General features: G+C 47.1%; 6 protein-coding genes across 6 annotated transcripts in view; 4 read left to right on the top strand and 2 right to left on the bottom strand.

The window, feature by feature from the left end:
- Window positions 1–540: 540 nt before the first annotated feature.
- LOC135817334 (density-regulated protein homolog) lies at window positions 541–6,799 on the bottom strand. Its single transcript, XM_065330504.1, has 8 exons — window positions 6,615–6,799; window positions 6,479–6,498; window positions 3,627–3,714; window positions 3,267–3,320; window positions 2,923–2,954; window positions 2,238–2,322; window positions 1,448–1,587; window positions 541–1,125 (listed from the first exon to the last, which is right to left on the bottom strand). The coding sequence occupies exons 1-8, from the start codon at window positions 6,718–6,720 to the stop codon at window positions 1,072–1,074; spliced, it is 579 nt and encodes a 192-aa protein (XP_065186576.1). The 5' UTR covers window positions 6,721–6,799; the 3' UTR covers window positions 541–1,071.
- A 174-nt stretch (window positions 6,800–6,973) lies between these two features.
- On the top strand, window positions 6,974–9,076 carry LOC135817333 (2',5'-phosphodiesterase 12-like). The gene has a single exon (XM_065330502.1). The coding sequence runs from the start codon at window positions 7,097–7,099 to the stop codon at window positions 8,831–8,833; it is 1,737 nt and encodes a 578-aa protein (XP_065186574.1). The 5' UTR covers window positions 6,974–7,096; the 3' UTR covers window positions 8,834–9,076.
- A 2,341-nt stretch (window positions 9,077–11,417) lies between these two features.
- LOC135817332 (uncharacterized) lies at window positions 11,418–16,844 on the top strand. Its single transcript, XM_065330501.1, has 8 exons — window positions 11,418–12,001; window positions 12,353–12,523; window positions 12,963–13,122; window positions 13,591–13,675; window positions 13,825–13,870; window positions 14,125–14,235; window positions 14,450–14,603; window positions 16,393–16,844. Exons 1-8 carry the CDS (start codon window positions 11,516–11,518, stop codon window positions 16,518–16,520), a joined length of 1,341 nt encoding a protein of 446 aa, XP_065186573.1. The 5' UTR covers window positions 11,418–11,515; the 3' UTR covers window positions 16,521–16,844.
- Window positions 16,845–17,244: 400 nt separating this feature from the next.
- On the top strand, window positions 17,245–19,674 carry LOC135817331 (uncharacterized). The gene has a single exon (XM_065330500.1). The coding sequence runs from the start codon at window positions 17,340–17,342 to the stop codon at window positions 19,083–19,085; it is 1,746 nt and encodes a 581-aa protein (XP_065186572.1). The 5' UTR covers window positions 17,245–17,339; the 3' UTR covers window positions 19,086–19,674.
- A 174-nt stretch (window positions 19,675–19,848) lies between these two features.
- Window positions 19,849–22,775, bottom strand: LOC135817330 (uncharacterized). The gene is made up of 2 exons (XM_065330498.1): window positions 22,219–22,775; window positions 19,849–21,860 (listed from the first exon to the last, which is right to left on the bottom strand). Exons 1-2 carry the CDS (start codon window positions 22,570–22,572, stop codon window positions 20,259–20,261), a joined length of 1,956 nt encoding a protein of 651 aa, XP_065186570.1. The 5' UTR covers window positions 22,573–22,775; the 3' UTR covers window positions 19,849–20,258.
- A 203-nt stretch (window positions 22,776–22,978) lies between these two features.
- The window catches only part of LOC135817329 (kinesin-like protein KIF15), a 28,927-nt gene continuing 25,472 nt past the window's right edge, over window positions 22,979–26,433 (top strand). Inside the window, exons 1-6 of the mRNA XM_065330497.1 lie at window positions 22,979–23,157; window positions 23,307–23,322; window positions 24,535–24,715; window positions 25,085–25,161; window positions 25,509–25,546; window positions 25,933–26,030. Of these exons, the coding sequence (XP_065186569.1) occupies window positions 23,151–23,157; window positions 23,307–23,322; window positions 24,535–24,715; window positions 25,085–25,161; window positions 25,509–25,546; window positions 25,933–26,030 (417 nt within the window). The 5' untranslated portion in view covers window positions 22,979–23,150. The remainder of the gene's footprint in view (window positions 23,158–23,306; window positions 23,323–24,534; window positions 24,716–25,084; window positions 25,162–25,508; window positions 25,547–25,932; window positions 26,031–26,433) is intronic.

Raw genomic sequence — 26,433 nt, 5'->3', positions numbered from 1 at the left:
CCGATGCACAGTAGAATACAATATGCCCATCCGGAGATGGTCGCAGGTCCCGAAGGGACCAACAGTGTTAAAGTCACGAGCAGAATTACCGGAAAGTCCCGGTGATCCTCCCCCTCTCTAATTCCCGCCCCCTGTCGATTTTCTACCCGTGAAGCGACTTCGGTGTATACAACGGAATACGATGTTGAACCGACGCATGCACTGCTGTACAGAAGACGTGCCAATCCAGGATGAAAATGTGCACAATTCAGCACATCGAGTCTGATCCTCCACGTTGTACATCGCACTGCACTTGACAGCCTTGATCTAATTCCCGCCCCCTGCCGAAAACCCAGCTGGGAAGCGACATGGGTAGGAGGGGGGGGGGGGGGGGGGGGGGGTCAACGGTATTTTACGGTAATCGGGCGTGGCGAGTCAAGTCCTAGCTGGCGACGCATGCACAGGAGTACACACACGCACACCGTGGCCCACGGCTTAGCCCCTTTCCTGCATTTGTGTCTTATGCACGACCCCTCTCATCCACTGACAAGCACTTTCAAATACACAGAAAACATACACGCAATGCAATCTCAAATTTGATCCACTGGGCCTCAATGAAACAACAAGCCACACATCAACTGCACGCTATGCACAGATCAACTAGCAAAGCAGTTTCATGTCGTGAACCATCACTCATCAGGATGATTATCTACATGTAGATCATAGCAATGACAGTACGTAAAAATAACGTCCAATAATTGGAAAATAGCTCGACGGAAAGCGCCGCTATGCAGGCAAACTCGGCAGCCACTTGCACGACAACTACCTCACAAAATACTGCAGAGAAACACATGTACATGTTGGTAGTGTAGTGGCGGAGGACAGGCAAGCACATTGCAGGACTGGAGAAATGCACGGGGGAAATCGAGAGCACCCGGAGGAGCAGGTGTAATGTTACGTTGACACAATGTTGAAGTATCCGTTCTTGTCAAATCCCCCCACCAGCCGCGTGACGCACTGCAATGCCGCTCGGTACATCGGAATGGTGTAAGTCACTTGTAGAGAAGACAGGGACATGCATGGTGGGTACTGTCATCTCTTCGAAATCTTCTGATCACCAATGTCCTCAATGACATCGTCCGTAATCTGCACAACAGAGGGTGACACAGGAACAACAAAATAAGTGCTTCAAGATGAAAAGAAGTGCAGGAAATACCAAGCTGACTAGGACTGCAGCTATACCCCCTATACGCTCTCCGCGCGCACGCGCACACACGCACAAGCCACACACACACACACACACACACACACACACACACACACACACACGCACACACAAGCCACACACACAAGCCACACACACACAAGCCACACACACACAAGCCACACACACACACACACACGCATGCACGCGCGCGCACACACACACATGCACAAGCCACACAGCTCAGCTGTTTCCTGGTCTTACCTCGGGCCATTTTTCCTGGACAAAGTCTATGAGGTCATAGTTGACATCACCTTGGATAGTAATTTCATCCGGTCCAGTCACGGAGGAGCCACTGGCGAAGCGACTGCCGAACATCTTGGCTGCTTTCTTTAAGTCGATCTCTGCATCAGAGCAAGAGGATAAAAAACCCAAAAGGATCTTTGGCCTCGAGAGGAATGACGGCATAGGAGGATGCCAAGCTACCTGTCCGACCCCCTTAACCATAGAATCAAATACACCTGCATGCATGGCAAAAGAATTCAGTCAGTACTTCTTTGATACAGAGCCAATAATAAAATGTAAAACGAAAAAAAGGAACACATGGGTAAGAGTAATGAGAAATTGTCTACCACTGTAACTAGATAACATGGTCAGAATGTACGACAATTGGGCACCAAACTGAAAGAGTACCGAAACATTCAACAAACTATCACCCAGCTCCAACACATCTCCGATGCGAAAACAAGCAGCCTTCCAACTTTCTACAAAACTTCTTTCTCTGTGTTTCTCGGAGTTCGATGAACAGTTCCATTTGAAAACCTGGCAAATAGCAGCCTGACATGTTCTTAACATGAGAAGCAATTCCAGCCTGAATGCTCTCAGAAGACCTATGCTAGTGTATGTGTTATACGTGTATGTCAAGCACCATAGAAGAACAGTGCTGAAAGGATACACAGCTGAGCTATACACTCTGCCAGGTTTAGCCTGAAGAACAGTGCTGAAAGGATACACAGCTGGGCTATACACTCTGCCAGGTTTAGCCTGAACATACCTAGTGACGTAAGGCCAGCAATGATAGTGACATATTTTCTCTTGCCACGGCTTGCACGGGCAACTGTGACTCGCTTTTCCACCTCCTGCAAATCATGCATACAAACACATATACACACATACAACTCCATAGCACAAACAATAGGAGACACCATTGGACTCAGACTTTGAAAGCCATTTCCATCTCTACAGGTCGACGCGGTACGTGCATGAAGCTGTGTGGAACTCTCCACTACGCAAACGCAATAATAGAAAGTGCAGTGTTGCTCAATGAAAGCCGATCGAGTGAGTCAGTGCTGGGCCGGGGGCTGTGCAGCACCAAAAAACCTACAAACACAGTAAAACCTATATCGAGGTGACCACACTGATAAGGCAATCACCTGACACAGAGCACAACTACAACCAGGACAAAGGTACAGCGGACTCAGTAATCTAAAGCTGCATTGTAAAACAGAGAGGTTCCAGGCTGTCCAAGAGAGTGCTCAATACCGAGAGGTAGAGCTGGTTCAAACAATAGGAGGACAGAGAAAGTGTTTTTACTCCGAGTTTCACGCACTAAGCGATCATCAGAAAACATTGTTTGTTTTAAAACTGCATTGTACTGGTATCCTACACATAAAGTTCTTGAGCCCAGGAACAGCAGCAGGATGAGCACAGCGAGCACACAATTCCAGCAGGGCACATACCTTCTTCTTTGTCTTCTTCAGTGCTTTCCCGCCTGCACAAACACATGCAAGTCGGGTAACACATGGAGCAAATAAGCACACAAAACAGAGAAAATAATGTGAAATCCAATTTGACTTTTCATGCAACTTCAAAGCCATTTGTCAATAATTAAGGGCTCCTGGTTTGGTGGAAGTTAGAGCGAGAGAGAGAGAGAGAGAGAGAGAAATAGAATATGCCGCAAAAACAACTCTGAGGTATATTTCTATCAACTCGAAGACCACTGCGTGCAATTCCTTTGTGTTGCTCAGACAAGCGAGCTACACCACATACATAAATCAGTTGACAGGAGAGGGTAATGACATACCCCTTGTTTGTCTGCCCTTCTTGCCGCCAGCGTCCAGAGAAAGATCAGCAGCACCTATAGGACATCGAGCACAACACCCATCCACACACCCACACACATTATCAGCTACAAGCATACAGGAGTAAAATACATACAGGAAAAGCACACAATACACAATGACATGCATACTAGTGATGCAACGAATGGTGTTTTCTTCGAACGAATAATCTCTCAAATTAAAGCTTTGCTAAACGGAGGGAATGCAGAATTCACAACAGCATGTTCTCCTTTAATGATGACACCTATGCAGCCACGCCAGCTCATACTTCAATGAGAAAGAAGAGATGGGCAACACAATATACAGGCATGTTCTTCCCTTACCCTGTTCTATGACTCTCGTATAACTGTCTGGCTCGTTCACTTTCCACCACTCCTTGCATTTCTCATAGTCTGCCGTGAACTCGCAATACTGGGGAACAGAAAAAAACAAACAGAGAGGGAGAGGTCTATGAGGAAAGATCAGAGAATTGCCCACTACAGTCAGACCTCGCTTATCCAGTCCTCCTTTATCCGGATCCCTCGCCATCCGGAAGAAAATCGATGGTTACCGATTTGCAGCATATGCCACGCATATATACAGTACTGTGTGTTCGATTATCAGGTTCCCTCGCCTATCCGGATGTTTCTGTGGAAAACGGATGTACGCGGTTATGCAAGGTCTGACTGTAGTAGCGAATGAGACTATCAGTACTACATGTAGTATTACATCACAGGTATTACCAAGTATTTCACAGGTGACAGCATTATTTTAAGTGTCCGCGCATACTAAGATATACACAGAATCAATGGGACTGTGACGAGCTGCCCTCGCTTTACAGGTGTCCATTTTTCTTACTTCGAAGTAGGTGTCCGCACGGACATGTTTAACTGTACATGTATGTATTATCAGAGTACGTACTAAGGGGTCGTCGCAAAAGTTTTTTGTCGTCCCTGAAACGAACATGATTCATTTGGGGGGGGGGGGGGGGGGGAGGAGGTGCGAGCCAAAATCGCAAGTCGACTGACACTGTACATATGACATGTACATGCATGCGATTTTCGTCGTTCAGCATAGCAAGCTGTGTTCGTTTCAGAGGGAGGGGAGGAGGTCCAAGTACGAAATGAACGATGTTCGTTTCAGGGACGACAGAAAACTTTTGCGACGACCCCTAAGCGAGTTCCACTGTACTACAAAGTATACAGTACTCCTAGATATGATAGTAGTGACTGCGACTCAGTAATATGTGCCTGTGAGCATGCATTGGCTTTGGATTTTTCTATTCATTTCGAGCATGCGTTGACCTGACCCCACAGGATACCGCGATTCCGCGGACGCGCAATTTTCCGTGTTATTGGCTTTCATCCGCGTTTTCGAGAGATTTGCATAAAACCCGCGTTATTCATGGCAATGTAGAAGAAAATAGTACATGGTGTTGAAAATGTACTAAAAAGTCGTACCGGTTCACGAGTTTGTACGACAACGTTGTATACTTGCGTGAAACTGCACGCTAAAGTTGTACAAATGACAGATAACTCATGCATAATGACCGCATTAGGCCGAGTAAAAAAAATTACTAGATGATCGTCCTTTTTTTTGGAAAAATCGGGGAGGGCGGGAGGATTTTATTTTTATTTTTTTACTTTTTACCCTCTCATGCACACAGTGTACACAACAACATCAAGGTTTTTTTTCTCTTTTTTTCTTTTTTTTTCTTTTTTTCTTTTTCTTTCTTCAGCAGATCGATACTGACGTTGTGATATACTAGTAGTATGTGGTCCATATAGTAAAGAAAGTATTAAACAAAGCGTGCACATGTTTCCTGCATCCGCGATCGGTAAAAAACCAACGATTTCGGCAAAAACTCACGATTTAAAAAATAAAATATTTCTTGGGGCGCTGACAAAAACTGGGGCGGACGGGGACGATCATCTAGCTTTTTTTTTACTTGGCCTTATACCGCATATTTGCCGCATAATAGAGAGGTTAAGTTTCACGTAAAATTCTGACGTCCGTGAACTTTTACGTCAAAAAGCGAAAAAACTCACGTAAAATTTGACGTGTTTTACGTGAGTTGACTGTCCCGCACGTAAGTTCATGACGTGGGTTTTTGGAAGTTTCGCTTGGTTATCCCGACCGAATTTGTGTTAGTTTCCGGAGTTTTATCGAGTTTGTTGGAAGATTTGATATTTGTGCGAGCTAAACCCGAATCCTGCCAGACAAAATTTCACGTCACGTAGCAAGGGTAACTTAACCTGTTTTCGCCCGCATAATTATGCGCATAATTTTAGGATTTTGTTAATCTGTGGGGACAGGTTGACTTTGGATTTTTCTATTCATCTTTCTGGATCACATTATCATGGACTTTTCAATAAAGTTCTTTGTCAGATATGGCAGTTATGCTGTGTTCTTGTATGACACATAAAAATTGGCCTTGGCAAAGCGTGTTGTTTAGGTCATTATGGATAATAGATATCCCGCCACAACATGCGTTTCTGTTCTCGCCTGCTGTCCATTGGCTCTTTTGTGTTGCTGGCACTCCAACTTGAGCTGTAGGATGCATCTTAAATTTCTTCATGTTTTTTCTTTTTCTTTTTTTTGATCCTAGAGGGTGGTGGCGTTCCCACGGCCGATGCGGAAAACTCGCGAACCGTGAAATTTATTGTTATTTTTCTTTCCATTGTTGGCTCTTGGGACATCCAATAAGTGTCACAGTGCTACTTTGTAGTGTGTTGCTTGGTGCAGGAGCATCCGAAGGTATTCTGGGGTAGTACGGTCAGCCATCTGAAGTATGATTTACTTGAGGCGGGGACGCTGCAATATTTCAACATGTTAAAGCCCAAATCGTTGCATTTCATGTCTTTTATTGATTCACGGGGTACCTAGGGCAAAGAGTGGTACGGTCAATACCGCAGTGATCGTAGCGTGTGCGACGCCCCTGCCAGGTGATGTGCTGTATGGGCACCTGTGTGGTAGTATGCGTAGTGTCACTGTGTTACACATGAACCACACTTGGCTTCATGTCCCTGTGCTCTGCTGATGAGTCCACAAAGGACGAAATAGTGCTGTCCACAGATTGAGTGCCAGTAATATTTGCAAGTTTCCCCAAAACATGCATACTGGTAATTACTACAATTACTGTACAACTGACAATCCAAGGCACAAGAGGTACAGTCAAGGAAGGAGGATATCTTACCTCAATAGGAAGTGTGCAGACTGTATACAAGCAATCATAGAACCGTAGGGATTAAACAGCAACGACAACAACAAAAAGAACATCTGTTTGGTCATCATTGGAATTTCAAAAAAAACAGGAACTGTCTGAAGCTTACTCCCGCAGTAGGGTACTGTCAGCGGATAAGAAACACTGGCTGCTTCATCCTCTCCCGACTCTACTTCCTCTCCTTCCAGTTCAGGGTCCTCTGCTGCTGTGGCCATTCTAGCAGCGTTTCTCAACTAGCTATTCTCAAAATCAAAATATTCGCCTCCAAGATGCACCCTTTTCTGAACATCAGGAGGGAATTTCCCTGTTCCAGACGAACTCTGAATGCTGCATGCGACCATGGAAACCATACACGTGGGCATGCGTGCATGCACGAACTATTATAAACTACTTCTACTGTAGTTCTCTCTGTTTGTCTGTTTAGTAGTTTACGTCGTTTGTGTGGCCGGCATGCATGAAAATATTCTTTTCAAAAAATATCGATAGAAATCAAAATGTGCAATCGATGAAAAATGTTTGGATCAGTCTACAAAAAATAGCTAGAAGAAATTGAGCTGAGGGATATAGAACTTTCACGGTGATACCGCCACCATGGCTGGTAATCTTGCCCGCCTTGGTCATCGTGGCTTCCGTCTCTTCGGACTTCCACCTACCACATCCTCTTTGAGATGGATGTGCTCTCCTGCAACTGTGAGGAGTGAGCCAGTAACTGTTCGTATCACAGAGGGCTCATTGTATGTGAGCATATTTCTCAGGTCTGGAGGAACTAGCCGGATGATTAACCGAGTGCGGACGGATCCGTTTGAAGGGACCCTTGAGCGCATCGGTCTTCTATCCACAGTCGCCACTGGTAATAGTGGTGGTGATGCACTACCTGTTGAGCTGCACGATAAAAATGGAGAGCCCAAGCAACCAGGGACATTGAACGTGCATGCATTCGACAATGGTGACGTGCTGAAAATAGGTGATGTTGAGCACGTAGTGACCGTGAATCCTCCATGCGTGCTTGGAATTTCCTTCGCGAGCTATCTTACTGTTGGCGTACATGTTAACCCGGTCATACATTCAGAGCAGTGTGAACCTGACCAGCTGTGCTATGAGTGGCGGCGAGTGATTACGAACGATGATGGCACAACCCGGGAGGAGGTAATTTGCACTGAGAGAGATTACACGCCGACCGAGGAAGATATTGGATGCAGACTTTCACTGTCCGTGTGGCCAATCATGCCAGAAGGTTTACCTGATGCACCGCCGGTGACAATATCACCATTAACAATTGTGGAGAAAGACACCCGGCAACTGGGCTACGTTGAGCGTGCCAAGCACACTGCTGAGGCGTATCCAGTAGACTCGGACAAGCTGCGTGTATTGTCGTACAACATCCTGGGTGAGATGTATGCTGTTGATCCAACTGGCAAAAACGACAACTACCCCTACTGCGAAGTGAAAGGTGTGCAAACGAATTATCGTGACATGATCTTAGGCCGTGAATTGCCCGCTTACAACGCAGATATTCTGTGCCTACAGGAAGTAGAGGAGCGGCGGTTTCATCAGCCTGTGCTGACAAGTTTGCCTGGCTATGATGGCAGGACTGCACTCAAGAAGGAGTTACGCGAGGGCATGAGCACTCTGTGGAGAACGGACCGGTTTACGCACATGGAGTCAAAGAGCTTTATTATCAAGGAGGAATTGTTTGAGAACCCGATCTGCGCTAATTTCTTCCAGCATCTGCCTTTCCGAATCCGTAATGCGTTCAAGTCACGAAACACAACACTGCAACTTATTCATCTCCAGCAGAAGAGTGATGGCCGTGATATCATTGTGGGGAATACTCATTTGTACTATCATCCAGTTGCTTCTGATCAGCGTCTGGCCATGTCATTTGTGATCATGAAGCTGATGGCCGACTACAAGCAGTCTGTGGCCAAGTGGACAAAGTGTCCCCTGCCACCAGCACTGCTACTGTGTGGCGATTTCAACGGCAATCACGAGCGAGCCGTCCATGACATCATCACCACCGGCAGGCTGAGCCAAAGCCATCCTAATCGGATCAGTGACGACAACCGTGATGTCATTGAGCACTCCTGTGAGCATGAGTTGAAGTTTGGCTCGGTGGCACCTCATGAGTCTGTGCCGTGGTCCAACTTCACAGAGTCGTTCGTGTCGCTCCTCGACTTTGTTTACTTTGAGGATTGCGCGTTCGAGCTTGAGAAGGTCGTGCCCATGCCGAGTGAGGAAACAGTGAAAGAGTACACAGCTCTTCCATCGGTGCGGTTCTGCTCGGACCATTTGCCAGTCATTGGTGACATGAAGTTCAAGAGCATGTGATGGCCGAGCAGGCAAAGGCATTGCATGTCTTCACAACTCAGTACCGTTGTGTTCTGTATCCTTGACACCGCATTGTGGGCCATTGACATATTATGCCGTCATGGCAGCTTTTGAGTATGGGATTTAGTCTCCTGAAGAGTTCCTACTACATTGTATGATACCCATTTCAGTCGAGATGGAATAATAAATAACATGAATGACCCATTACCGTAAAGTACCATTAATCCTCCGCTTCCTCTCTAATTTCCGCCCATTGTCGAATTTCGGCCTGTGAAGCGACTTCAGCGTATACGACGAAATACGGCGTGGAGCCGACACGTGCACTGCTGTACACAATATATTCAATAAGTGCCAGTGCAGGATGAAAATGTGCACAATCCAGCATGCCAGGTCTAATCTCCAATTGTACTGTACAGTACTGGTACTACAATGTAGACAGCTCAGGTGGGAAGGTAGAGGATACACTCAGAAGGATAAAAAATCATAGAATTAATTATCGTACGTCGAGAGTACATAACCATAATGAATAACCATGTACAAATTGTGTAGACGAGTATAGTGATGTACATCAGGGGCGTACGTAGCTGGCCCCCCTTAAATCCCTTTTAGCCGGGGGGGGGGGGGGGGGGTTGCACGGCCGTAGTTCGCTAGCTAGCTGTATATGTACCGTAAAGTACCGCCAGAGCGCCCCGTCTTGCGAGAGCGCCCCACCTTGATTTTACAGCCAAGGTAAGAAAATCGTATGGCAAAATGCTACCAAGTTTGTACGATGTGAGAACCTTCGTGTACTAAGTTCACACTTGGTATGCTTTTATGTGGAGCTCGAAGGTAAACTGGGTACGGATTGACTCCACATGTGCAATGACTTTGATTATGTTTGTACAAGGTCCGTGTCGTATGACCTACAGGCAGGAATCCACCTCCACAAGGCGGCCACGAAAGGACGAGATGGTGGGCCATGGGGCGCTCTGGCGGTACTTACGGTACATGTACTATCATGCGTGTAGAATGGCTGGTGCATGTCATCATGGTCATCATGCCGTGCATGCTGATTGACCTACATAGTTTGATTTTTTTGGTGGTGGTGGTGGTGTTGGGGGGGGGGGGGGGGGTTGTGCCCCGTGCGGGCTACGCACCTACCATGTACATGGGCACGACTGTAGTTGCAGACATATTCCTGCTTCTATCCACACGTGATGACTTGAGTCAGTCATCGACCGTACCAGGCCTGAAGGGGACTGTAGACCATGGCAGACTACATAATAATATATCTTAAACGACTTTATTAGGATGACCCAGAGGCTTGTCGCCTATCAAGGGGTTCACCGCTTTGAAGGATGTACATGTATGAGCTAAAGTGAAAGTAGTGGAAAGTTGTGCAGCGTGAATGCGTTGGGGAGCACACAGGGGGGGGGGGGGGGTTATGTACATGGCGTAGGCATACCGGAGAGCGAAGCACTATGTTTGCAAGTGAGTTTGAGAAGCTCATTCTTGAAAACAATAATGGATGGTTCTGCAGTTAGTCTTGGTGGGAGGCAGTTCCATAAGAGGGAGGTTTGGAAGAGAAACAACGATTTTGATGTGGTCTTTGCTTAATTATAGTACACCAAGAGTTTTCTCCTTTGTTTTTCTTATTTTCGCGCTGCCGTATTATTTCGTGGCTAATCATACAATCCAATTGACAGAAATCGGTCCATTTTTTCATTTTGGCATAATTCTGTTTTTGTTTCACGCATTTTGAAAATACATCGAATATAAAAATTAAAAAACCCACCAAGAGTACAAGTAGATCCACCCAAAATTTGATCTGTTTGGAGCAAAGAGTCGCAAAAAATACCTTTTACGACTGCCTGGAGTTGCAGGTAGGTCTACTCCCTGAAATGGTTTACCGGGTGTTAGCGGCCGTCGTGAGTTCCCTTCGGGAACGGACACGATAATTTACTTTTTTTTAAAAACTTTACTACTCCCTGAACTGAGCTCTTTGCTCTGTGTTTGGTGAGGATCCACCCCTTGATTTAGGTACCACTCATGATTGCCTTTGCAATTTATTTGGGTCATGATCATGATACATGTACATGTACATGTAAATTTGATAATCCCCCTACACGATGGCATGGCAGGGGCGCGGGCATTAGGCATATGCGGATATTGCTGGCAGCCTGCGGAAAACTGGCAGAATTTGGTACTTTTTCTGGTAAGTTTCATGCTTGTTTGGTATGAATTGAAGGTTTGTATGGTTCACTGCTTTTCGAGCAGAATCTGCCCCCTTTTCGAGCATTATCCGCCAATGCCTAGCGGCTATAGCGGGCATGAATGATGCGGTAGTACTAGTAGAGTACCGGCGGCCGTTAGGCCTTAGGGCTAGGGCCAGTAGGGGGGGGGGGGGGGGGCCTTGGTACGGCCCGGGTGGCCGTGGACAGCTGCGGTAGTCATGGTAGTGGCGGTTGGGATTTTTTCAAAAAAAGTCGCAGCGGCCATTTTCGCCATGGAAACCAGGGGGAGCCGAAGCCGCGGGGCCGCGGACTGCGCGGAGCTGGAAAGGAGACTGTTCTACGCTGACATGACCCGTACCATGCGGAAAACGACTGGACCTGTCGTTCTCCTGTGAAGAAGAACACCCTCACCGACGACAGGGTTACTGCTTTTACGGCAGGTCCTCAGAACGGGAGGGTTTACTCTAGAATGGCTCTTTCTAAACTTGGACGTGTGGCATTGCGCGTGCCATCCCAGGTCCGATGGGAGAGTGAACTTGCCCAGTCTTTCGCTCCTGGACAGGGTAGACAACAGCTAGTTATTATCGGCACAGGTTGGGGAGGCTACAGTGTTCTTCGCAATGTTGACAAGAAACTGTTTGATGTGACCGTAATCAGCCCCCGAAACCACTTCCTCTTCACGCCACTGCTGGCCTCAACAACGGTTGGTACATTGGAGTTTCGCAGTATCATCGAGCCAGTTCGGAACGCCGGGTTCCGAGATGAGAAGCATTTTCATCTCGCCGAGGCGACTGGGGTTGATGTACACAGGAACGTGGTGAAGTGCCGGAACGCTTTGGATGCAAATAACATCAGAGAGTACGAAGTGAAGTACGACCAGCTGATCATTGCTTGTGGTGCAGTCCCCAACACGTTTGGAACACCGGGCGTATACGAACACGCCTTCTTCTTGAAGGTAAATACGGAGGCTTGGTGCCTGCGGCACTTCATGGCGTGTTTTCGAATCTTGATGACAGTGCACTGCTGAATGAAGCCAGTGATTGATGCATCATCGCCGCTGCAGGGTGACTGTGTACTAGTATTTGTTTGTCTTTGATTGCCTTCTGTTCCATTCATGATTCTCCACATTTCTCAATGAGTGGATGGGAGGACTCCGGCTTTCCTGCTGCTTGGGTAAACCTGGGCCTTGTGGCTGTCTCTGTTTTGTCAAGCATCACGTGATGTGCGTGACTGCATGTGTCATTAACTACTCATTATATTTTATCAGTTTGGTTTCACGTACTGCTGTGCTTTTTTGCACTTGCAGGAAGTTGCTGATGCCCGTGCCATCCGCAACCGTATTCTGCGAAACTTTGAGATCTCGGTTCGACCTGGAATTTCAGAAGCCGAGCAAAAGCGCTTGCTTCACATTGTCATTGTCGGCGGTGGTCCAACAGGTATTGAGTTTGGTGCGGAGTTGTACGACTTTGTGCAAGAGGTAAGCAGCTATGTGTTTGTGGTGCTGAGCAGTAACATCGTGTATGCCTTTTTGGCCGGCACTACGAACGAGTGACCTGTGTCACGTCCGCTATCTTCCTTGCCAGATTTTCTGTGTACCATGGGATTTTATGGGGGGGGGGGGGGCAGGATAGCGACAAATTCCTTTTTACTTGCACGTTCGTGCCTGGCAACTGTCTGATATACATGTACTAGTACCTTCGTATTGGCCTTCCAGCGCACACAGCCACACCAAGTCCTTGGCTACACACAAACAAGTGTGTGGCTGGTCATCGCCAGCCTTCACCCTCATTTTAAACACGATGACTCTGAATCCTAGCACATCCACTCCAAGGGAAAGAATATTGAGTTGTTTTTGGAGTGATCAACTGGTAATGTCATCCTCTCTTCTTTTCTTTTCTTTATAAACTTTCCTGTAGGATGTCCGTCGCCTGTTCCGTTCTGAAACACAACATGTACGTGTAACAATAGTAGAAGCCATGAAAATTCTTCCATCATTTGATCATGACCTTCAAACCTACGCTACCAATAAAATCAACGAACGTCGTCAAATGGAACTTGTACATGACAGAGTCATCAGTAAGTTGGCCGGATGTACTGTTGAGGCTTTGCACAGTGTACGTCTTTGCATTCTTTGTGATTTCTCTGAGCGGAGTTTGCTTAGACAATTTCCTTAGATGTGCTGACAGAGTATCGGTAAGAGGATATTTTCAAACGTTATTGTTCTAAAAATAGAAAAACACAAGGGAATGAGTTATGAAGCAACTATCCACGACTGTACCAAGGTAATAAGCAGTCAGAAAGTCTTTATCTGTGGCGTATTTGCTGCGGTGAAGCCATTTCACCAAGAGTTCCCCTTCTTCAGAATGATGCAGCCCTGGGTATGTATAAATACCTATGGATCTGCATGGTTATTATCGCATTGTAGAGATGCTACGCTTGACTTAATATTTGTTGCAGTTATTTAGTGCCCAGACCTTGCTCTCTTCCTGGTCATGATTGTTTCTGCTTAGGCTGTTTTGCTTGGTTTTAATTCGTGCTCCTCAGGAGTGGATGCCAACAGTGTCACTCTTTCTGATGGAACGATCGTCCCCTCTGGACTGGTTGTATGGTCAACTGGACTAGCACCGCGGTGAGTAAATCCTCTGTGCATTATCTGTGTTGTGTGTTGTAGTTATGATGCATTTTCTAGCTGTCCTGCGTTCAGTGTTTCTCTCTCCCGCTGACTCGAGTGTCTGGCATCATCGTCACATATCTTGTGTCGATCTTCTTTGTACACAGGGAATTCACAAACAGTGTTCGCTTCGAGAAGAATGGACGTGGACAGGTCAGTAATAAATAGCATGAGTACATATCCCCAAGAGTGCACGGCGGCCTGGCCAACCTCTATCCGGTGTTTTCAAAGCTCCAGGACTATTTCTGTTCTATCTAGCCTAGAGCTATGTTAGGAATATTTTGACAGCACAATGTACTCCAACTGTGCTTAGACAACACCATTTGGCCCTGGCACAGGCCCTGCAATGTTACTTCGTGCCTAATTCAGTATAACAGCTCCGCTCTGTATCTTTGTTTTGCCTGCAGCTGGTTACGGACTCTGAGCTGCTCTGTCACGGAGAGAACCCGTGCAGGAACGTGTATGCTCTGGGTGACTGTGCTGATGTCAAACACAGCTCTCTGCCATGCACTGCCCAGGTAAATTTCCCAACACATGCTTTCACCACTTGTGGCTGCTTGCTGCTGATTCATGTCAACTGTGCTCAATAGTGAACATGCTTTTTGAATACAAATACATGACTGTAGACTGTTTTTCGTTCATGATTTCTTTTTTTTCTTTTTTTCAAGTTTCTGAAAGTGCTGTGATTGTGTCCTCTTCTTTTTTGCTGTTTTCTCTGTGGCGAATTTGCAGGCTGCGGAGCGTGCTGGTCGGTATCTTGCTAAGTCACTCTCAGCGCGCGTAGAAGGCAAGGAGGTAAAGCCATTTGTCTTCAACAACTTGGGTATGCTGGCCTATATTGGCGAGTACCGTGCCCTGTCCAACTTCTCGTTCTTCAAGGCGAGCGGTAAGTGCATTTTTGCTTGGTGTGTGTTCTGAGGACATTGGGGATGGGAGTGCTTGTTATGTCAGCAGTTCATCTTAGTGGTGAAACGAATATCAAAACCCAGTAGCCGAATATTCTTTGGCTTAACGAACGAACGAATATTTTTTCGTTAAAGGGGAAGTTAAGGCAAAAATTAAAATTTCACCAGTTGTAGTCTTCGGGGTGCTGAGTCGGAATGGTCTTGGTCCGAGAAAGCTGAGACGCTCCCTTCCCACTTGAATCCCAATCGAACTCGCGCACTTCCACCGAAACTGGGTGACTGCGCCCTACTAAATGGGGATTTGTATGCAAAATGTCACTAAAAGCGCCATTTCGTTCTTATAAAAGCATGGATGACCGCGATTGGCCCATATGTCAGGGGCGTAGGAGGGGTTTTGGAAGTGGTACGACCAAAGGTCGGCGGAAATTTTTGTAAAAAAGACACAAAATCCTGCGGTCTGGGAACTTCTGGCACACTTCTGGCGCAGTGTACGTGTGCAGTCGAGTCGAGTACGTAGACTACTCCGTACGACTGCTGATGCATAACAGATCTACGAGTACGAGTCTAGAAAAAGGTCAAAGTCTGATGCGCATATGCATATCGATGGATCCTGATTTTTTTATTACGGTTTTGCACGTTCCGGACGGACCACACTTTTCGAAAAGTGGTACGGCCATGGTCGTACCAGTCGTAGCGGGCGCTACGCCCCTGTATGTTGTAGTCTTTTGGACGCTGAGTCGACTGGTTTTGGTCCGAAAAGGCTGCGATGCAGCGTTCCTCCTTTATTCCCAATCGAACATGGTTGAACAAGCGGTCACGTGCTCCTGGGTGCCCAAATCACCTGGTCACCACGCCAGCAGGCGACAACTTTCACACCAAGGTTCAACTCGAGTGACAAGGAGGAACGCTGCATCGCAGCCTTTTCGGACCAAAACCAATCGACTCAGCGTCCAAAAGACTACAACATATGGGCCAATCGCGGTCATCCATGCTTTTATAAGAACGAAATGGCGCTTTTAGTGACATGTTGCATACAAATCCCCATCTAGTAGGGCGCAGTCACCCAGTTTCGGTGGAAGTGCGCGAGTTCGATTGGGATTCAAGTAGGAACGGAGCGTCTCAGCTTCCTCGGACCAAGACCATTCGACTCAGCACCCCGAAGACTACAACTGGTGAAATTTTAATTTTTGCCTTAACTTCCCCTTTAACACGGATGACATCACACGCCCTCCTCTCAGTCATTTTATTGGATATTGTCACTATTATTAGGCATGACAAACAAAGGCACATATTTCTCCACCATTTCTAGGTCAATTTTCACAAAATCCCCAGCTGAAGTGCATTTTACACGCTCAAAAAAACAGCTCAAGACCTGATTTTTCGTTCGACCGCCATAACTCCGTTTCAGGACCTCGGATCGCATACGGGTTGCTCCGAGACGACAGCTGAGAGTTTTCTAATGCCGATGGGACTTTCGATGAAGCGGTTCGGTCAAGTATTCGCGAAGTTACGGAAGTTTGAAGTCTCCGGGTAAACTCTGCATACCCAGTTAGCGAATATTCGCCATGAGAAATATTCGTTCGAATGTGACAAGCCGAAAGAACATTCGAATATTCGGTATATTCGTTTCACCACTAGTTCATCTGAACATCTAGTTGTTGGTCGTGTGTGTGTGTGCTTTTCTTGTTCGTAGTGGTGTAAGTAGTCTTCTTTTTGCTAATTCCTCCCGTGTGTCTGTTTGTGTGTGTGCCCCTGCTTTTCTCTAACCAGGTCACAGTGCGTGGGTACTATGGAGACTCGCGTACGCCACACGGCTTGGAAGCTGGCGCCTCCGCATGCAGGTCCCAATGGACTGGCTCAAGTCCTTCATCTTCGGCAGAGACACCTCTCGTTTCTAGGCGCTCTTTCAGCGCGCATGACCAACATTTAGAAAACTGTTTCAGTGGAATCCAAACTATATATTCCGTCATGTAATTTTCTTGACTAGTTTGAGGGAAAGACATGTAATTTTCATACAATTTCTTATTACCGATATTCTGATATCCTTGAAGTTGAGATCTTCAGAGCCGTTTTCTAGGTAATGCTTGAATATATTTTAGTTACCTCTTTAGTATTTATTGAATACAAACCACTTCAACATTTCCCTGTACGCTTCAGCTATTCTGGCTACTCCGTCTTTTTTTCAAGTTCTTGGAAAGAAAACATTGACGTTTCGTGTTGTATGAACTTGTATGTGATGGAGAGAAGCAGAGAGGGGTCGGGGAGGGGGATGGATTGGTCCTGCTACTTTCTTGAATCTTCAGATTTGTCGAGACCTACATTGTAAGAGTACACCATGGTGCACTGTTACCCTGTAATCCACCATCCATGTTCTTCTCCCGGACGAGACAGAAGACTGAACTACAGTCATGATTGTACTGTTATGGCATTGAGTCATGTTCGTGCTTGTCTTCATCCTCAAAACTGACAAAGGACACAACACTGCAGGAAAAGAACAAGGCTTGTATAGACCCTTTGCACAGCGTACGCATTATGTCATCATTATCATGACGTCAGGGACCCGTGCTAGGTTGGAAGCAACTTGGGACATGTCCCATCCTCGATTATAATAAATTGTTTTCAAATTGATATTAGAGTTTTCTTCCCCTTCTTCTTGCGCTTGTTCCTTGCCAAGCAGTCCGCTTTTTGCATTTCTGTAGTCTGTGTCCATTGTGGTGATGGGTATATGTTCTATTGCCCGCTGTACGAAGCGGACGGGTCGAGATAAAATCAAGAGGTTTTCTCTTCCCAATGTGAACTCGAAAACGAAAAGTGCTGACATCGAACTGGTCAAGGAGAGGCGACGGCTGTGGATTGCAGCGATAGCCAGAGCAGACCTAGTTGGGAAGACATTGGATGATGCTCGTGTTTGCAGCGATCATTTCATTTCCGGCCGCCCTTCTGAACTCTGGGACAAAACAAACCCAGATTGGGTTCCTTCGAAGAATTTGCCTGGTCCTGGCAAAAGGAAGGCGAGTGAGGAGCAGGTAGTGGAGCGTTATGCCCGTCGCAAAGCCAGACAGAGAGTGGAGGAGGCCCATTCAGAGGCTGCAGCTTCATTGGATGTCAATGATCCGCCACATCTGTGTGATGTTGGCGTTGCCTCGTTACAACCACCACCATCACCTGATGCTGGGCCTGCTGCTTTGGATCTGTCACCGCCACATGATGTTGATGATGAGAGTGACGTCCTTGTGGAGGAGAGCATGGATTTATCCAATTTTCCACCTGGCCAGCTGGTTCAAGAGCTAGACTTTTCTGAAGAAGGCAGTAAGGACACCAATGACAAATGCGTGGGGACGTTGTTATCTGGTGATGATATAACATTTGCCTTTCAATCTTTAACGGAAGCCACCTTCTCACCTTCTTCCCTCCATGCTCCAACGGCTAGCTCCAACAACTTGGACGTCCAGGTGCAGCTGGCCAGGCTATCTACAGAGAACAAGGGCTTGCAAGATAGGCTGACCAAGCTGACAGCGGAATACAAGGTGCTTGAAGGCAAATTGGCCAGTCACGCGCCGTTCACGCAAGCCAAGTTGCAAAATGATAGCGATGTGCGGTTCTTTACGGGTTTGCCAACCTTCGAGATGTTACTGGCTGTGTACGAGCATGTGCGTGAGGGAATGCCAGACTCATTTGGCTGTGCCTTGTCCCCGTTTCAAGAGATGGTTGTTGCCCTTGTGAAGTTACGGTTGGACTCATCATTACAAGACCTGGGCCATCGGATGGGTGTATCGGCTGGCACCATTTCCCGCATTCTTACCAAATGGTATACAGCCATGGACCGTCGACTATCACATTTGGTTGTCTGGCCAGGGAGGGAGGAGCTACAAGCGACAACACCAGTTTGTTTCAGGGAGGCGTTTGGCGTGAAAGTGTCATCAATCATCGACTGCTTCGAAGTGTTCATAGACAGGCCTTCAAACTTGTACACCCGTGCCCAGACATGGTCGAACTACAAACAACATAACACAATTAAAGTGCTGATTGGGATCACCCCGCAAGGTGTCATCTCCTTCATCTCCGAGCCGTGGGGCGGGCGCGTCAGTGACAAGTATCTAACCCAGCACTCTCAGTTCTTGTCAAACCTTTTACCTGGAGACATTGTCCTTGCAGACCGTGGCTTTGACATCCAGGAGCTAGTTGCCGTGCAGGGAGCCAAGCTCCACATCCCAGCGTTCACAAGGGGTAAGAAGCAACTGTCGGCCGATGATGTGCATACCACCCGCAGCATCGCAAACGTGCGCATCCACGTCGAACGAGTTATTGGGAATCTCCGCAAGAAATATTCTATTTTGCGAGGAATACTGCCGATTGATTTCCTGCGTAGTCGCTCTGGAGATGACCGACCTTTGATTTGCCGTATCATTCCTGTATGTTGTGCCCTGACCAATCTCTGTGATTCGGTTGTGCCTTTCGAGTGACTACACCTGTTGCCTGCGCCGATGACCCGTTTCGACTTCACTTGACTTGTCCACGGAGACGGTGGAGAGCCCGAACGTGATGGCTGTAGAGTGTGTGTGTGTGTTTTGTTGTTGCTGAAATCACAGTTGTCCTTTTTACAGTTTCCAGATTTGCAAGTTACCTCTATTGTAATGACACTGCCATATCATGATCTTTTTTCGCTTCACTTGATTTGTTCACGGTGACAGCGGAGACACCGAACATGTTGGCTGTGGGCTTTTTCCTCTGTTGCTTGTATCTTCTGATCTTATCCCGCAATCTGAGAGCTGCCATGCAGTCCCGTAGATACAGTTTGAAAAAATTTATAACGATTTACTCGTCTTGTGTCCCACATACATGTACAGACAACATTGGTTACAACGACATGCCTCCGGGCCTCAAAATCTTGTCCCTATATCCGCTGTATTGTTAGCTTGTGACAATACACCAGGGGCTTCTTAGCATGCAGCAATACCTACTTCTCGCTTGACTTCAATATACAGCAAGCAGAGCATGGGATATATTTTCACTCCCTGCATGGTTGAGACAAGCAAACACAATGCTTTGTGAGGTAGTGGTATTGTATTGGACTGGGGAACAGCCAAGGAAGGATGCCGCTTTTACGGACTAATATTAGCAGATGTGGAGAGATACTTGTACAAAACTACTACTCGTACGTCAGGCAGGCAAAGAAGAAATCAAATTTAGCAAAGAAATTCAGAAAATCAGAAAACATTCGCGTTCATGCTCTCCACATTCTCAGGTTATAAACAAAAACATCCTACTAGACTAACTTGTAATGGTCATGCCCGCAGTACAGTAGTTAGGGGCCAGGGAGCCAAGAGAGTACTGTGTCACTGGGGTATACAACCGGAATCCTTCTTCATAAACACATACACACACCCGTTACTTGCCCATTGCAACAGCAATGATAGCGAAAAGCTGTTCGTTCATTGTGCGTACAGGCACACACGCACGTACACACACACACATGTGCACACACACACACACACACGCGCGCGCGCGCGCACACACACACACACACACGCGCGAGCTATATATGCTAAGGTCATTTCCAGTGGCAAGGGAAACTATAGTGGTTAATGAGTGGCACTACCACCATAAATAACACAAAATGACGAATACGTCAATGACTATAAAAAGGGGTACGCTGTATAACAGCAAGCACACAGCTTTCCATCCTCATCAGTCGTACATATATGATGAAAGTGGTGACCACAGCGGCAAGGACGAAGATCTAAAGAATAGGAGCATCCACTCTTGCAGCAGGCCTTCACCATTGACGGCGAATGAAGTGCCAGACTCGACGCCATCGGATACTGGACTTGGGCGATGCTCGCAGCTGACTGAAGAGAGAGGCTTTGCGTCGTCATTTGGACTGTCGAGGAAGATGTGGCTTCTCTGGCAGGCGACAACATTGGTGGTGGTTGTTGAGGGCCCATGGTAGTGCCAATACTAAGACGAGCACCCTTGGACGTATACCATTTCCCAACGAGCTCTGGCAAGATGCACCCAAAGAAGAACTTCTTCGCCTTTGTAATGAAGTCCTTCCAGGCATCACAGTCCGGGTAGATGCGTTCAACATGTAAATCATTCTTGCCATCCTCAGAGAAGAGGCACAAACACAAATCACAGAAATCTGCTCCCGTAACATACAGCTGGGTCTGGATTTGCAAATAATAAGCGTGAGTCCGCTTGAGCTGTAACTTGCTCCCAACCATTTCCAGGCAAAACTTCTTGTCCTGGGAAGCCGAATCCAATGGAGTCCCCCGATGAGTATAAGGGCACTTCACCTCCACCAGACCGGATCCACAACAATCACATTGGACAATGCCATCCGGTGAGGCAGCGATGAATGGCAGCTCCTTGCTGATGACTAAACCAGAATCAGACACCTCGAAATTCATGTGATTGGCAGATATCATAGCAGTGTACCGCTCCCGTGCAGGGCCTTCGTGTTCTTGTCCCCAGCGTGTAGAGGGAGCACCCTTTGGCAGAGGATCGGGGTAGCATATAGCCTGGATGAGGCTCCTGGATGGAGACTGCGCAGATGTGTGACATATATCATACATTCGGGAAGCCGTCACACGGCCGGCTCTTTGTTCAAACCACACTCTGCTGCCAGATTGCATCCTTGTAGCTGTCTCAACAGCTGCCACTTCCCTCTCGCTTATGTCCACATTACTCTGTGCACACACATCAAGAAGCTGCTCATGGCTCATAGCGAGGCATTCCTCTTGATAAAGGCTATTCAGTGGCTTCGGGAGGGTGGGTGAAGTTGATGCTGGTACATAACCTGATAGGAAAGGCTTGATGACGGACAGGACGGCGGGCTTCGTTTTCAGGGACGCAAGGGTCTTATAGAAGCACTTCTTCTCGGCGTCTGAGGGTAGCTTCACACAGAGGCGCTTTGGGCTTGGGGGAGGTGACACATCTCGATCAAGTGCTTCCTGCCTCTGCTGAGGCGACGAGAAATCAATGTCTGCTACCCTGGCATACTCCATTTCCTTCTGAAAGGTTGGGACCTTCCACTGGCATGGCACTCCAGTTACGGTCGCGGCGGGTTCCTTATGCCGATGAACAGCCTCCAGGAAAAACAGAGTAGCAGCAACATGTGTGCACGTTTCTCCCAAGCCTGCCATACAGTTGCAGTGCGCACAGCAGACAACACCATCGGGGTCTGTGATAAGCCAACAGTGTAGTGGTGTTTCGCTGAACCTTTGTGAGTGACGGACCTGTGAGAGACATGGAGCACATGGAACACATGGAATGCACGTTCATCACTCACCAACAATTTGGAATAATTTGTACATATGCATACTGAGAAATATAGCCCTGGACATGTCCGCAAGAAGGGTATAGTAAGTACTACGTCAAGTCACAATCTCATGGCACAGTAAGTGGCGCATCTAGTACATGTGCTGAAATTTGTTTATCAATTATTCCCCTATAAGTTCAAAATTTGAACCACTTTCATACACACATACTAATCAGGAGTAAATAGCCAACTCAGCAGATTCAGTTTTGTCAGTTCTGCCATACTAGTGTTACCGATGAAGAGTGATTATTTATTGTGATGAACAAAACTCTTACCCGTGCTACAGTGACATGTTTCCCGCAGCACTCGAACGACTTCACTTCCTTCACCCAACCTGATACGAACTGGTTATATGCGTCAAGGCCCTTCTTTGCTTTAAACTGCTTTTTGGAGCAGAAACTCGTTTCATGGACCAAGTAGGACATAAGGTCAGACATTTCCACACACGGCTCAACAGGTTTCGCACCACGAGGAACGCCCAGCATTGGGTCGAATCCAGAAAGCAAAGACAATTTCTCTTCATATCGTTTCTTCCCAATGGAATCCAATTTCTCGGCATACACAGATAACTTGGGGGTAACTACTGGCTGCAGTGGGTCAGATGAGACTACAGGCTCCGTGTCCATCATAACAATCAATACAGACCAGTGGTAGAGCACGATGAAAGTGAAAATATGGACGTCAAAGTGGCATTCTCAATTGCCAAACATTCAATCTCCTTCACCATGTTCACGACATGTCCCATTTTGAAGAAACACCGTGCACGTGACAATGGTGAGTCATGGGTATGACGCGTGGCGTACAAAACGCAGCCTTTTTGGCCGCATATGCAAAGGGTCTATATACTCAGGCGTAGATCACTGCAAAATAATTTCCCAAATCAGGCAAATAAAATGCATGTCGAGCCGGCCGGCAAATAATTATTTAATTTTTGGCGTCAATTATTCATGAGGAAGCGCGGTAGAATCAAACTCGGCGGCCGTCAAATGGGTCGCTGAGCCGTGAGCGCGACGACGGTTGAAAAAAGTCGACGACCGATCGGTGGCTTTTGATTTGGGAAAGTGGATCAACTCTGTCAACTATTTGTTTCATATTGGGGAATAAGTCATGACAAACCTTTACGTGTAACAATAGTTTCCCAATCTTGCACCATCGAGGCCGATGCTTCAAGGATATGAGGGTTGTGTATAGGGGCTAGTCGTCCACCATGCCAGGTCAGACACAGAGCTAGGGAGAGAGATATGGCGGATGACCTTCTGATCGTGTGCTAATCCTCAATCAGTGAAGCATGTCTTTTTGTGTTGTTCATGTGTTCCATGCGAAACGTGCTCCTCTTGGAAACATCGGCTGTGGTGATCTGCAGATCAACCTGACGGAAGGTAATTGGAGGACATAGGTACTGTTTTGGTGACGGTTCCGTACTCGTATCTGGAACCGGTGCGATACTTAGCACCTTCGAACGATTTCAAAGTACTCTGAAGCAATTAAAATTTGAAAGTTATTATTTTGTTGAGATTGAACTCACCGGTCACCAATGCATAAGAGATTCACCCTTACTCCATGCACGCTTGTAGTGCCTATTTCAATGCCTAAAATCCTATGGAACATGCCCACCAAAGCGTCAGCAATACCCACCAATGGAGAGTGCTTTGCAAATTACCACCAGGCAAATTGCAATGCTGCTCAATGAAATTCGGGCTTCGTGAATTAGCTAGCAGCATGCGTTGTGGAGGCCCATTAACATTAGCCTGAATCACGACTGAACACGTAGAAAATGCTCCACCAAAACAAGAGGGCATATTGAAAGGCCAACAGATACTGTTATGGCAGGGGCGTCGGAAGGTATTTTAGTGTGGTACGGTCAGCCATCTGAAGTACAATTTACTCGTGGGGGGCTGAGCCGAAAATTTTGGAATTTTAGATCCCAGATCAGTGTATTTTGTTGATTCACGCGGTATCTGCAGATCTGGGGCAAAAAGTGGTACGGTCAATACCGTAGTGACCGTACCGTGTGCGACGCCCCTGTATGGACATTGAAATCTGGTGGAATGACTGGGGTCGTCGCCCTTTCTGTCTTAGCGCGTACACACACACTGTAGTTCACGTCCACACTGCAAGAATGGACCGGCAGTGCTCACGATTGCAAGGCCAGCGTCCCGTGACCGCTCGACTTCTCAACGGATTTCAATGTCCACGACAGTAGCTAAAGTAAAGGACTAGATCACACTACGCCAGCGGCCAAATTCCGTTGTGCTGCAGCCTTGTACCCAATGCATAATACTAGTGATTATGAACATGTTCTCAGGTTGACTAGGATATATTTCATCATTGGAAAGCCGAATACAGATGAGATTATTCAACATGTACACAGAGTGATGTGAACTAGCGTTCACCAATATCCACAGCTGTATATTATTTGAATTTTTGTGTTTTCAAAACTTGCGCGGACGTGCCGTGCCTGTGTGTGTCTGTGTTTGAGTGAACACATGTACTCATATGCCCATGTGTGTGTGTGTATGTGTGTGTGTGTGTGTGTGTGTGTGTGTGGCGTCCTTGTTTGTAATCTCTGCGCTTCCGTGTGTGCACTGCAGTGATGACTCAATCAAGGTGTTTGTACGTGTTCGTCCGTTCCTGTCCGGGACGGATGGCAGCAGCGACCTGGATCGGCAGGAATGCCTGCAGGTCGACTCGCTCAATTCGGTCACCATGCTGTCAAAGCCTGAGCCCAAGGTGTTCACTTTCGACCGTGTAGCAGGGCCACAAACCACACAGGTTGGTGATGTTCAAGCACTGTTTCACCCAAAGTACTGATGTGTGATGTAGAATCATGTTATAGTGAAATCTCCGCCGTATGCGTGTGACTGGTTGAGTGACCAAACTGCCTTGAAATTCTAACCTTTTTTCTGAGTACACTCACTGAAAATTAATTGATGTAGTTCAAAATGAATTTTCAGGGTGCCGGTGGCCAACCGGAACTGTAGTTCTATTAGTTTCAGGCACATCTGTTTCTGTACATGTGCTTCTTATCTGTACTGTATCTTTCGGTATCATTCCTTTGCGTGTATCATCTTTCATCCTGCCAGGGGCAATGCTGATCATGCTTGTTGTGCGTTCCTGCCGTTGTTTCTCCTTTGTGTGTAGGAGGAGGTATTCGGTGTTGTTGGTCGCACAATTGTCGAGAGCTGTATGCAAGGATACAATGGCACGATCTTTGCATAGTAAGTGGTCCGGCCGACCGTGGCCATTCGCGCATGTGTGGCTGTGCGCGCGCGCGCGCGCGCGTGTGTGTGTGTGTGTGTGTGTGTGTGCGTGTGTGTACGTGTACATGTGCGTGCGTGGATGTACATGTACGTATATGTGCTATCACACAACATGCAAACACATGCACGCGTGTGGCCAAGAAGTCACTTGCAAGCCGTGACCCAGTGAATCCACACAGGCGGGTGGGATGCAGAGCTCACTGTAACCCACTTCGAGTACAATGTAATCACATCTTTTTGCCAGCTGTCTGCTGATATCTTCTTCTCTGTCTCACTTGCTATTTCTGGTGCTTTGTTTGCTGCAGTGGCCAAACAGGATCCGGCAAAACATTCACAATGATTGGTGAGCACTACGTAGCATACTAGTGGACAGTCCTGCGATGCCCTCGCCTAGCTGGGGCTCGATCAAACTGACTGCAAACATGCCATTCAAGAAACAGCGCATGCATGCTCTTCCATGTTTATTGCACTTGATCAGTCCCAAGGTCGCCCGGGAAAGTACAGCCTGGTGAATTTTACTATGGCCCGCCGGTCTACCTTGTTCTGCGGTGTCAATCTAGTTAGGATTGGGTTGATTTGTGCCGGGGAACGTGGACTTATTGTACTCTTTTTATTTTATTTCATTACAGTCGTAGACGATGCTGACAACCGGCTGTGCAGGCTTCAGTTTCCTGGCGTGTTGAGTTTATATTCTGTGCTTGCGGTTTCTATTGTGCCTCTCTGTGTCAGGTCCGTCCGACGACGGTCAGCTGAGCATGAAACTGCGCGGCGTGATCCCGCGCACACTTGACTACCTCTTCTCGCTCATCAATCGCGAGCACCAGAAGGTGAGGAGCGTCATGATTGCCGTTTACGCTGGACACACCACGTCGGCATTGCAGGTCTTCTGATGTGCCATGTAGGCCTGCGCAGCATGGCTATTCCGTGCTGGAAAAGACACCTTGGGGTGACCGAGGAGAGCCTTGTTTATCCACTCGGGTGTTTACCGCCTGAGGAGCTTCATCTGCGCCTTGATCTTTGGGAGTGGCGGCGTTCCTATGGATTCGGAAAAGTTGGGAAAACTCAGTCTTAGTCGTATGCGAACCGTGACATTAAAAAAAAATTTTAATAGCATGTAGGTCCACCCATCCCATTATGTTCGTATCATCAGTGAACCTGCCTATTTCACTAATGGACTGAGAGTAAAGCTGGCGTTTGTGTCACAACATTTGACTTTGACTTGACTCTCCT

This window comes from Sycon ciliatum, chromosome 5 (genome assembly GCF_964019385.1).
Source record: "Sycon ciliatum chromosome 5, ocSycCili1.1, whole genome shotgun sequence".
Classification (NCBI taxonomy): domain Eukaryota; kingdom Metazoa; phylum Porifera; class Calcarea; order Leucosolenida; family Sycettidae; genus Sycon; species Sycon ciliatum.
The sequence above is the reverse complement of the archived record's forward strand: the minus strand, read 5'-3'. Positions and strand labels throughout refer to the sequence as shown.